The sequence below is a fragment of the Parasteatoda tepidariorum genome, chromosome 4 (genome assembly GCF_043381705.1).
Source record: "Parasteatoda tepidariorum isolate YZ-2023 chromosome 4, CAS_Ptep_4.0, whole genome shotgun sequence".
NCBI classification, from domain to species: Eukaryota; Metazoa; Arthropoda; class Arachnida; order Araneae; family Theridiidae; genus Parasteatoda; species Parasteatoda tepidariorum.
Window position 1 is genome coordinate 3,486,001 of NC_092207.1, and position 14,006 is coordinate 3,500,006.

The 14,006-nt window shown below is 26.8% G+C and overlaps 1 protein-coding gene across 1 annotated transcript in view; it reads right to left on the minus strand.

Annotated features, from left to right (window-relative positions):
* The window catches only part of LOC107445530 (dynactin subunit 2), a gene marked incomplete at its 5' end in the record, with an annotated part of 24,424 nt that extends 11,397 nt beyond the window's left edge, over positions 1–13,027 (minus strand). Inside the window, 4 exon segments of the mRNA XM_043050136.1 lie at positions 3,280–3,418; positions 7,569–7,720; positions 10,170–10,268; positions 12,960–13,027. Of these exon segments, the coding sequence (XP_042906070.1) occupies positions 3,280–3,418; positions 7,569–7,720; positions 10,170–10,268; positions 12,960–13,027 (458 nt within the window).
* Positions 13,028–14,006: the final 979 nt, after the last annotated feature.

Genomic DNA, 14,006 nt, shown 5'->3' on the forward strand with positions numbered 1-14,006 from the left:
TCAGCCCACACGATTATATCCGCAAAACAGAGTGCTTTCTAATATTGTATCAATATAGCCAAAGCAAAATCTATCAATACAATAGTGTGAGGAGCACTCAAAAAACAATACCTTCTTAATGATCTCAATAGTTTTTGTTTAAAGATATCGAATAGATTCTCTTTACCCTTTGGTATGCTAACAGAAAGGAAGTGGGGTGTTTATTATTACTTTAAATTATTTGTTTTCAATAATAAGGATAATTTGAATAACAGTAACAATTCAACAAATTTTTCTAAAATTGTTCAATCAATTAAGCAACTTCAAAAAAAAATTTGTAATTACTTCCATAGACAAAGCTAACAATAATCATGCAATCTTCTGTAAAAAATTCTATGTTGAACTTTTAAATACAGAATTAAAAAATAGTAAAAATTTTAAACTTAGTAATTTAAATAATAATATTATCATTAAAAAATTTTTGCTTTATATAAGAGATTAAAAATTAAAATTAGCAATATGCAATTTCCTTACTTAATTATCAGTCCTAAATTTCATAAAATTCCAGTAAAATTTAGAACTATCACATGTGGGTCTAATACTTATTTAACTAAACCTGGCACCATTTTCTCTGACTACTTAAATAAGATTATTAACAATATTACTAAAGATGGTTTCTCTTGGATTATCACTAATAATCAACCGATTTTAGATTTCATTAAACATAATAAAATTAATTCTATTACGACTTTTGATTTCCAGGATATTTTCAATAGCATTCCCCTTTCTAAACTAAAGATGTACTTTTGAATTATTACTATGATTTTAAAAATATCCTCTGTTGCGATTTTGATTATTGGGAAATTCTGATTAATTTTTGTCTTTTTAGTAATAATCTTTACAATGGAAAGGATATTTTTCTTCAAATTAATGGAATACCACAGGGATCTAATTATTCATCTCTCTTAGCTAACTTATTTTTGCATTATTATGAAAAAAATTATACTCTTAGTATTAAATTTGTTTTTAGATATATTGATGACTTAATTATCTTTAATTTCCAAGATTATTCTATTTTATTAAATAATATTTACCTCGAGGAATTAATCTTGCTTCGTAATCATGATAATATTAATTTCAAATTTTTGGATTTGGGTATTATAAAAAAAAGAAAATATTTGCTTTGTTGATTTATACGATAAAAGAAATTATTTTAATTTCAATATAAATAAACTAATTACTTGGAATTCTAATGTTTCTATGAAAATATATTTAAATATCACTTTTAATGAAATGAATAGAATTAAAAGAATATGTAGTAGTACTTATTTATCCAAAAAACAAATAGATAAACTCTTTCAAAATTTGATAAAAAAACAATGGCTACCCAACAAAAGTAATAAAATTCTATATAAAGTCATTAAGTTAATTGTATATTATTGTAGATATATTTACTGAAAATTTTCTTTGTTAATTTAAATAATTTTTTCATGTGCAAATCTGTTTCGGGCAAATCCGTGACCTAAATTATTTACTAAAAAAATTCTTTGTTAATTTATATAATTTTTACCATGTGCAAATCTGTGGCTAATATATGCAAAACAGGCAATTCATGTTTCTTTTTCTTTCCTACTTTTTTTCTTAAATAAATATTTATTTTCTATAATTATTAATTGTCAACTCTTTAAATTATCCAGTATAATATTACCTTGCGCACATCCATTTCGGGCCCATCCTTGGTAAACAAATCAAATGCACTTCAGTAATGCAGTAAGAGCGGACTTTAATACAAAAATCCTCTCGTTACTCTTTTACCTCAATTTGCGCTTTTATTTTCAATTTTTGCAATCTGGCAATCTTGTTACGAAAATATTTTAGATCATTTTTGAAAAATTTCCCGTTCATGTAAGAAGTTCATTTGAATTCGCTGCTCGCTTTTTTGTTTCATGTTTTATTCTGTTTTTGCGTGATATTTTATTTTCTGTTTTTGCGTGATATTTTATTTGTTGCAATTTTTTTGCAAAATTTTTTGAGTGCTTCTTACACTATTGTATTGATATATTTTGCTTTGGCTATATTGATACAATATTAGAAAGCACTCTTTTTTGTGAATATAATCATGTGAGCTGATTAAAAGATTATATCTTTTATTTTCCGGATTTTTTTTAAAATTTCTGTCCTTTTTTTCGGATTGATTGATCTATTTTTTTCCTCCAGTTTCTTATTATTTTTATTATTATTTTTCTTTTATTTTTTCCCCTTCTTTCATTGTTCTGTAATTTTTCCCTTATTTTCTCTATATTTTGAACTTATTTTATGAATTCTATTTACTTGCAGCTTATGTGCAATAAATAAAACTTATTGTTTTTCTTAATTTTCTTCGTGTTTTTTTTATTTATTTATTATGCTATAGATAATTTTACTGATAAAATGAGAAATTTTTTTAAAAACAGCATCAGTTTTTTCATTTTTGAACTAAATTATTGCGGCCAATATGACTAAATAGGGGCGTGTCATTTCGTTAGTTCACCTGTTGTGCCCTTTACTCCAAAAAGGTTGTGTACCTCCTATATTAACCATAGACAATAAAGAGAAATTGTATATAAATTTCTTACATTCATTTTAGAAAAAGTTACATTAAATTACAAAAAAATACATTAAAAGAGTGTAATACATAGCTACCAACATGGGTAGAAAAAAATCCAGTAGATTTTACAAAATAATGTCAATTTATTATATATAGTGTTGTATAATGTTAATGTACTAAATTTTTTACACATAGAGAATTTCAGGGATTTTTATAGTAGAAAAGTAGAAAAATTGCAATATTTCCCATTTATGATTGACATTAAACATGCTTGAAATGTTATGTATTATGTATAATCATAATTTCAAATATTAAAAGGCTCAAAGCTAGTTAAAAGACTTTTTAAATTCATTTTAAAAGAGAGTTCTGAATAAAAATAAACTGAACATTTTATTAAAAAAAAGAAGTTTTGATCTGATTTCTATAAATGAGGTTCACTTCATTATCTATTAGAAATAAATATTTGAGCAAGCAAGCAATAATCTGTACAAAAATTCCATTTCAATAGAGATTTTGTTAGGAAACTTACTCAGTTTTAGCGAATTTTCAAAACCGTACATTAAACAGTAGAATTTTAATTAAACCAGTAGACCAGGAGAAATTGGAAAAATTCAGTAGAGTTGGCAGCTATGGTAATAGTATTTTAATTTCGGAAAAAATATTTTAATATCTAGTTTTTATATATATATATATATATATATATTTANCATTACCTTAGAAGACTGTTCCAATTTGTCTTGATCGGGTCTCACAAAGAGTTCGTATTTTATAGCGTCTTCAGTACTGAGGGGAGGAGACTTCTCAGGTGGTGCGGGAGAACTTTTAAAAACCTCCAGCTGTGATACAAGTTTCCTGCAAAAATATACAACTTTTTAAGGATAAAATATAGAATAACAATAAAAAAGAAAATCCCTACACTATGCCAGTTGCAAGCAAAATTTTATTGTTACACATTAATTTTGACATTCCAACAGGGGTAATTGTGAGCCCAACTCAAAAATCCTGAAATTTTCTTGATTAAATTCTTTGATGATGCATTTCAAAAAAATTTATGTCTTCGTAAATTTAAATGAATAGTTAGTTATACATAACTATAATTATAAGGTTTACTTTTATCTCTAATCACATTTATTATTCTACCAGAAAAAATATTTACAAATAAAAGAGATGCCAAGTACAAATTCTAGATCTAATATTTTTTAATAAAATATACAAGAATTTTTATACATATATGTGATCAATGTTTTCTCGTAACTTCTTGACCACAGATTTCCGAAAGCTTCCGAATCACGTTTAGCAAAAAATCCAGATTTTTTTCGGAGAAAAATCATCTCTGTTCCAATAAAATTGTTTACATTATACATTGCAGGTATGCAATGTTATTTTTGTATTTTATTTCAACCAAATGATTTAGTACAGCATTTAAAAATTTGAATAAGAATTATAAGAACATAAGCATAAGAATATAGGCATACGAATTATAAGCATGAGAATTGCAACCCATTGCTGGTATCCTACATTAATTTCATGTTAATCAAGCGATTTTTCGAAAATTATTGGAATTGCATTCATATAAGTTGAAATAGCTATTTTATGCAATTCTCGACAATTATTAGAAAAGATAAAATTTAGATAAATAAAAGTTCACAGGCGCACAAGAAGAAAGTTCATAACAGGAAAGTGGTGTGCAATGACCGTTCTGGCCATGTTCTGCGATTCAATTTTCAATTTTGTAACCATTTAACTATTTTGTTAGCCTTTTAAATATAAAATTAAATCAAAATAGAAAAATTACTTTAAAGTAATTAATTGAATTCAAAACACTTATATGCTACAAGTACTATACTGCAAGAAAGTTAAGGAAATTTTGCATCTGGCCTTTTTACATAGCATCACTCAATTCAATAATTACAATATTCATTTCTAAAACAAGGAAAAATTTCAGAAACATGCGTGAAATGAATCTTAAGAACATTCATTATAATTTCATATTTCTTTAAAAAACGTAATAATAATAAAACATGCAACAAGTGAAGTGGCAATCGAGCAGTCACAGACATACAATTTTCAATTTGTTATATTTCAATTTGCTTATGTAATTTTAAATTTGTTTAAGTCGCCCTCTGGTCATTTTACAAGTAAGCAAATTTTAGTGAATACAGTTGAACCTGTTTATCTCGAACCTATTTACCTCAAAAACCTCTATATCTCAAAATTTCTAAAAATCCCCACATTTCCTGCCTAAAATCTATGTATTTTCCATGTTTATGTCAATTTTTTTTCCCCTTCAAAACCTCCGTTTCTGGAATTTCTAATAATAGAGCATATATGTCAAAACTTTCTTTATCAGTAGAACTTGCAGGCAGAGATGAATTTCGTGAATCTACAGGAAGTAGGGATTAACAGGTTGGGGGTGTTTCTTGGAATTTCAATCACTATCCTTGCACTTCATTAACTAGAAAGGAATACAATGATTCTGGCAGTAAGTGAGGGGTTAATGAATAGTGACCACCAGAGGTTAGCTTTTCAACATAGATAAGAAGGCTAAGAATAGAAATTCATTTTTACTTCAAAATTGCAACCCATGGATCAAAGGATAATTAGGAGTTTTAAAGTGAATTATAGAAAACAGTTGGCACGCAAATTTGTAGATGCCATGGATGAAATAAGTTCTATTCCAAATGTAAAGATGTTAGATGCTATCAGAATGACTGTTTTGGTTGGAGAAATGTGTCTAAAAACTATCCAAAATGGTTTTAAAAAACTGGTTTTAAGAATAGTTGTGAAGATGATGAACAAGAGGTTGAAGGCATTAGTAAAGAAGAATAAACTGTTAACGTTGAAAATGCAGTGCCAGATTTGCCAGAATGGAATGCAATAAAATTTGGATTTAATGTTAACATTAATTTTGAAAATCTTTACAAGTGGACAACTGCCTGGCAACATGCGGAACATTGTTAAATGTGTGTTCAAAACAATTCATGCAAATAGATGTATGTGGTATAATTTTAAGGAAATGCCAATATTTTTCTACTAAAAACAATTAAAGCACTTTCAATAAAATTTATGTTATAATTTCATGTGTCTCTAAACTTACCTACTAAACAAGGCAATATTTGTAGATCAATCTTAAATTACTTTAAATACAAATATACTTTTAAAAACTTATTTACAGGAAAAAGGTGAAATTTTCTTGAGCATTACAACAAATAGAAAAAAATATATCAATTAACTTTTGCTTAACTTTTAAAATCTAAGAAAATAATGTTCTCAATTAGTTACAGAATTCTCTCAGAAAAAAAAATGCGGTTCACGGATATTTACCGTTTAATCTTCCATTTTTAATATTGATATATTAAACAGTTTGGGAAAATATTATTTAAAGCATATTGCAATCATTAAATTACTTAAAAAATAGTTTTAATACTTGAAAAAGTGTTTCTTTGATTTGGGTTGGAAGAAATTTAATTCTAAAATGGGGACAGTTTTTTCCACTGTGGCAAAAATTCCCGTTTTGATTTAATAATTAAGAAACAAAAACTGAGAAAACTGTAAAGAAACAAAAAATACAGCAATTGTGGAGATAGTTGGCTTGGGCTAAGTAAGGAGGCAGCCGAACGTTTAGTTTATTCGGATAAAATATTAAGAGTGAAACTAGAATGAAATCATTTTTTTAATTATTAAAATATTTGTGCGATAATTTTTGAACATTTAACATTAGTAACATTTGAATAGGCTGACAAAGATGAAAATAAAACTGAATAAGTAGTTATTATAAAGTCAACTAGATTTTTACATGTTGGAAGAAAGGGCTAACTTAAATAAATTCAGTTTATATGTTAATTGATCAATAACTTCGTTATTCCTTTGTGCAATAATCAATTCATCCTAAAAATTGTATAATATTTTAGAATTAAATAACGATTATGCATTTAATCTTTATTAATAGAAGCAAGATTTCAAACTTCTCTATAGAAGCATTTGTTTTATTACCTTCCTCACTGTACACAAGTTGTATTCATGTACACTTTCCATTTAGAAATAAATCCTTCTACTATACTTTTTTTTTAAACACGTAGTAGTGCGTCTATCACTACAAAAATACAATTCCAATTCCCTGGTATATAAGACATGTTAACTAGACTCTACTTGGGGGTACCTTTTCATAGATGAAGGTTGACATTGTCGTTAACTACCTTCTACACATTGGTGACCCGGACGTGGTGTAAACACGCCTACCTTGACAGAAACTCTTACTTAGATTTGAATATGCCTAACTTGACAGAAACTCCCACTTTGATTTAAACACGCCTACTGCGATGGATGGTCCACATTGAACAGTTGACCAGCTACTTGTGACTGCAACATTATCCACCTCCTCACGCTGTAGCTACTCAGTCTTGATCACACACAATGCTGACCTGCATACACTCGACTGCTAACGGCAACACAAGAGCAACCATGACCGTGAACTTAATACAGCTCTCACGATCAGCAAAAAGTACGGGTGATCTTAATACAGTTCTCCCGGCCTTTTAACTAGTCGTATCTCATTAAATCACAGGTAAAATTCTGGTGGGGGAGTACTATAGTGTAACTACCATTACAAAAATACAATTCCGAGACATGTTCACTCTATTCTACGTTAGAGCACCTTTTCATAGATGAAGGCTGACATTGTTGATAGCTCCACACATGCTTTAGATTTTTTTTAAAAAATGATTCTCAAAATATATTTGAAATTTTAAAGCAGTCAAGCCTTTTTTACACCTTGAATAAATTTGTAAGTTATCATTAAATGAAACTAAATTCCTCAGTTCTCAAATTGCCTTGTTTTTTTTTCCCTTGTGGCCCTCTCCAGAAAAAGAATGTGTAATTCTAAATCAATGCCTCAACACTTTAGCATAATTCTTCCATAAACAAAGACTGAATCTTGGCATTTCTTGATAGATTAAAAGTCACTAACATTACAAACAACTTATGAATAAGTGAGAGAATATACTTGTGCAAAGATCCTAGGGGATCAGACATTTCAGCAATAGCTTCGGAACCGAGAACTTTCTCCATGTGAAATTCTTGCAATTCTTTCTGAAGATCCTCAATCTGTTGAAAAAGGACTATTGGAGGTAATTCACTTCCTTTATCAGATGATTCCTAAAATTAAAACTCATTTAGTTTACAGCTGACAGTATTTTCAACATCTGGATTTTTCCATTACTCAACATTTCTATACAATCAAAAAAGCTTCCTGAAAATTTTACAGCCATTTTGTTTAATTGTGTAGGTAATTAAATACTTTCCAGCTAGCAGTTTTGGTTTACAAAATTAAATTATTTATCGTTCAAAATAATTTAACTAGTAAGAGTAGTTCATTTATTTTTTATTTTAGTTTTGTCAAATACAGTTAAACTCATTTAAAGGAATACTATTGGTTCCAGACAACTCTATTCAATTAGACGGGTTATTGAATGAACATGGGAGTGCATTATTCAATATTAAGCACAAAATTTTAATGACTTTTTAATGGTATTTAATGCAAAGCAAAATGTTTCGATTAAATAAACTAAATATATACAGGGGTCTGTTTAGAAGAAATTTGGGTCAATTAACGGACCCTTCACAAAATATCTTCTCATAAAAACTGACCCTTCACAGAATATTTTAACTTAAAAACAGATCCTTCACAAAATAATTTATCTTTTATACGGAAGCCCTTCACAAATTTTTTTATCTTCATTATTGTTTTGTTACTTGAATAAATCCTTCCCAGGGGGAAGAAAAAAGAAATTCAGATGTAAACAAATTAAGTTTTGTTTTCGGCAGATGCTTCTTCCATTATTCGTCCAAAATGAACATTCTGCGTTCAGCAGTATAGGCTAAATACCAAATATTTGTATATTGCATTTCTAATTTAGTAGCAGCAATTGCTGTTTATTTTTGAAAATGTAATTTTTTAAAATTACAATTTTAAAGTGTTGAGCATAATCTTTTATCTATTTACAATTTAAAAACTCCTTGAAATTTTTTTTTTTGCAATAATAGGACCTTATTTGCACAAATTCACAAAAGCAGGACCCTGGTTGAAAGAATGTGACTTAACATTTATTTTATATTCACAAATTACGAGTAATTTTTTCACAATTTTACAAAAACATGACCTTTCACAAAATGTCTGGACAGACCCCTGATATAATACAGAGTGAAAGAAATCACCTTTCTACATTCTAAACTATATGTGACAGAAGTGAGTCAAGGTAAAATCCCTTTGATTACTTCAATATATTAAACTATTATTACATTAATTTCTAAACTATTTACTAATTTTTAAACCTCTAGTTAGAACTGCAAATGAGCAGGAAGTCCTAATTGACCATCTGTTGCCTTCTTATCTTTGAAATTAAGAGATGGAAAATCCATGCTAGCTGATGAAACATTTCTTAAAAATATATATATATATACCTATTCTTACATTTCAGTACCTTTTATTTATGCAATTGGAAATGGAAACAACTAACCATTTAAATGAAGAAATTTGAATTTTATTTGTATAAGCGAGCCCCGTAGCAGAATCACAGCAACATGGTGACATTGTTGCAGAATGTTACAGAGTTCTTGCAGAAAGAATTTTCTTTTGAAAAGTAAAAAATTTTAATTTTCTTTTCTCAAGAAATTTGCACGTAAAATTGGCGTGCATGATTTATGGCGTTAGTATCGTAAATCGATGTAATGTATCGATTGTAGTTTTGACAGTTATTGATATTGATTTTCCCGCTGTTTTAAAATATCACGATACATTTCAAACAATATGGGAAATTCGCACCACGCATTTGTGTATTTACTTTTAATGCAATGATTCTATCGATTTTTTCGCTGTTATTGCTACTGATTTCTCCATAGTTTTTAAATTTGATATTTTTTATACGATATTATTTATTACAGCAACTCAAGCTCGAAAAGAATTTGAGTAATCCTTTTTCGAGGAATCCGATCAAAGTGAATTCGTCGTCAATAATTTTTTCGCAATTACTACTACGGAATCCATGATTTTTAAATACTTTTTTCATTGTGATGCTTATTTACAAAATGCAAAGAAGGAAATAATTAATGCTTCCCCCTCAACAAAATGCGAGAATATCACTCATAATATTAGAATAAAAAATTATTACATGCTTAATTAAGATTTTTTTTTTTTTGTAAACACAACGTTTTTGTTATTTTAAATTAGTAACAAATATGTTTGTTATTATTTAAAGTATCTCGCAGAAATATATTAGAGCTACAGAGTTTTGTCGCAGGTAGCTCAAAAAAATGTTGCCACAGGGTAAGCGGATTACTTGATTATCTGAAATGCATGGGAACAACTGGACTGGCATTAGTTAAACTTATGAAATTTATGCAAGAAGGAAGACAAAAAAAAAACATTACATTCAAGGTTTGCAGATTGTGTGCAACCTTATATTACACTACAAGAATACTTTTACACAAAAAGAAAAACTACATACTAAGATGAGTTAAGAAAAAAAAAACTAAGTGAATGTAAAAATTTTTTTTAATTTAATGGAAGATTTTAAAATAGTTTTGGCAGCGTCCAAACTTTACTTACTTTCATAGCATTAACATCTTCAAAAAGCTTCTTAATTTCAAACTGAAGTCTGTTATAAGTTTGAAGGGGGGTTTCATTCTCTTTCAAATTATCACCCACCTGGAAAAAAAAGTTTTTACACATGCGTCATTTCAAAGAAAACATAATAAAAAGTCTTACGAAAACCAAGCGGTGTTTTAGGCTTGTTTTCTGTGTTTCTTTGAGATTATTTTTAAATGAATAACCGCAGATCTGTATTTGTAAGATAATGGTTTTTCTTCAAAAATTTTAATTTTAAAAATTTAAACCTATATTTCAGAAAGAAAAAGAAAATCATTTTATGGATTTGTGAGTGAAGAGGATAGAAATTTAGATCAAAGTCTGGAAACAGTGTCGGCTTAAAAATATCGAAGCATAATGTAGCCTTTAAAAGCAACGAAATCGCTCTTACAATAAAAAAAAATTATGGATGTAGGTAACTAAACGAAACTTTAAAAAAATTTTTATAGAAAAAAAAAGCATTGAAAATGATTAATTTCAAACATGATGAAGAACCCGCCCGGATTTAATTGGGTGGGCGAAAATAAATTTTTTTTTATTAAAACTTATTGATGCACATTTAATTTTTATATAATTTACTGGGCAACATAAATTTGTCAAATAGAGTTGCATGATTTAAATAATTAAGTTTTAAGTATTTGTAAAGTAAAAGAAACACAAATCTGTAGTTTTTAAGTACTATTGAAAACTTAAGTGGGTTTTTTCAAAAAGTAATATTTTAATGAAATTAAATCAAATAGAAATTTAAATTATATAAACTGAAAAGATCAATTTTCAAATATAGTTGCATGCTTTATACATTAATAAACAAGTTATTATTATTAATTCATATGCTTAAAAAAAATTGAAAAGAAACATTTTTTTTCTTTTTTTANTAATTTTTTTTTTTTTTTTTTTTACTAAGTGATACATTAACAAATCTAAACAGTTTTATTTTCCGGCTTTAAAAAAAATGAGCTAAAACTTTTTATAAGAGAACTTTTAAAAAATTATTTATCTAAAAAGGAAATCATTTTCGTAGTGTTAATTATTTGAAGAAAAAAAATGGTACAAGTAACTGATACTCTTTATAATTATACACAATTTTAATTTCACTTTCTATTAATCTTATTACAAAAACATAAAAGACCATTAAATATTTATTTCAGTTTCTTATTGAAGTCAAAAGTCAGATGAATTTCAGTTTTTACTGATTATAAATATTTACTGATTATAATTTTATAATAGGTAAATATATATGTTTAATAAATATAGTAAATAAATGTATGTGAAAACAAAAAGATTAATAAACTTGCTTCTTTTATATTACTGCATTTATATTTCATAATGCTTGAGTTAAAAATTGTGAAACATTATAGGCTTAGCAATAAAAAAGATTCAAGTATGTATTTGATAGTGCGTTATTTAAACTTAATTTAAAATACATATAACAAAATTAAAATAACTTTTTGGATTTATTCCTATTTTTAAGCTTATACAACATTTTTTAACCTAAAACGTTTACATTCTGCAGAAAACATCAGGATTTCTTAAAATAACTAAGATAAATCTATATAGTTTATGTTATTAATGATTTCAAGAAGCCAGGAAAATGACAACACAAAAACCTACTCATCTTGAAATATTTTTTGAAATAGATTTTGATCCAGAAAATTGGTTCTTTATTCATGCAACATATAGGAGGGTATCTAATTAATCTATTAACATTAGATATTGATTGCTGACTATCTATTTTGATTATAAACCACTAAATAAAAGTAGCCAGGAAAATGACAGATATTCTTGCGACAAACAAATTATTGACAGAAAAAATTATTTTAAAAGAAGTTTTGGGAAATAATACCCTTTGCGTATATTCTAGAAATGCTTACAACGGTTGAAATAAAAAAAATTAGACATTGAAAAATTTACGGGAAGTTTGAAGCTAGTTATTATTAGAAACACTGCTTGGGACATGCCAGGAAAATGACATTTTGAAGTTCAATTAAATTTTTTAACTATACAAAACAGTCAATGCTAGTGCAAAGTCATTTTAAACTGCTAACAGCAATGCAATTTATTAATTTTTTTTTTTTAAAAAAAAAGTTCTTTTAGTATTATAGTATTTGATCTTGGAGCAAGGGACAGTGAATTGTCATATTTCGTGAGAATCACCCATATATATATATGCCTGTTTTGGATCATTTTTTATGACCTTATATAGTATTATTCAAAAAGTTGAAATAAATTCAAACTTAATGAGTAAAAATTATAATAGAATTTTTATTATATAAGTAATCACCAAATAAAATTTTAAATTCTAGATATATGATTTACAAAAAATGAAAATTAACATCAAAACCCTTTAAATATTTATTTTTAATTGTATCTTGAAAACAATGAAGCTTAAACATGAAAAATTTTACATTATTTTCGCAGAACATTCCAATTTTAACAACAATCCTATCCTACTTGATGACCCACAAAGGGTTTTTGCAAGATAGTTTTAATTTTATATCAAAACGTCTTTTATAAGAATTTTAAAAAGAGTTTAGAGCATTCAGATCTTCTATAAAGAGGTTCGTAATATCGGCTTCATTCAGAACAGAGGAAAGAATTTCACTCTGAAAGGGCGGAGAAGAAATGTCTATTTTGGAGCAATTCATTCGAATTTTAACAACTATTTAATGTATTCATTTTAGTGACAAATAATTAATAGTTATATCATAAATAATTTAGACTAACAAATAATAAATTAAAAGGGGTTTGTACCATTTCCCAATCTCCAGATCTAACATCATAGCCAGTTTTTTTTCTGTGACCAATTCCATCAGTGAAATCTATTAAAGGAAAATTTAAATCAGTTACCAAATTCATTTAGGAAATAATTAGCCTCTTCTCAAAGCATTTATTTAAATGTCATGAATCAAAAATAACATGACTAATACAATGTTCAAATTTTAGTTGATTCTCCCCTTTTCATATTAATGTCTTGTTGTATAACACTTTAACAATTTCTATACTTTTTTTTGTTGTCAAAAATGCATTAATTCAATTGTATTTCATTATTATATATATTCTACTCGATATTCAATAAACCATTTTATTATTATTTTTTTTTTGTGTGTGTTTTTTAAAACAAAATGTCAAATAATATTTGAAGCCCTTCACTGAAATTAATTAAACCATTCCAAAGTATTTAACTATTTCTTTGAAATGTTAATGTGTTCGATAAAAAATTCAAAAATATGCACTTTTGTTCCTTAAATATGCTAAAATAATAATGAAAAAAAGGAATGAATACTTTGAATATGCTTTTGTATTACTCCACTTAACATGCAAAATAAGGATTCAACATTTAAAGAGATTCTTCACCCCTTTGCTTGTCCCTAATAAAAATGATATACTTCAGTATTCATTATCATTATTTAACTCAATACAATTTATTTAAGTTTTATAAAATATAATTATCATTTTTAACACTAGATTGCCCAAGGAAGTCATTTTGACTGCTTTTTAATTTCAATTAGAAAAACAATGACGAATATAATGACACAATTTCTTAGAATTTTGTGACATTTTGAACAAAATATAAATTGTTCTTATTGTTAATATTTACTAATAACTTGTTATATAACTGTAAATAATATAAAAAATATTAAAAAACAAATTTTAAACAAATTTCTTAGTTATTCTTTCGCAATCCAGTCATTTTGTCAGCTTTCGGGCAATATAGGTGTATATACTACTAAGTTTCAGTCTTTCCAGAGTTTTAAAAAAAATCATTGAATTTTAATCTATTGACTTTCCATTTTTTTT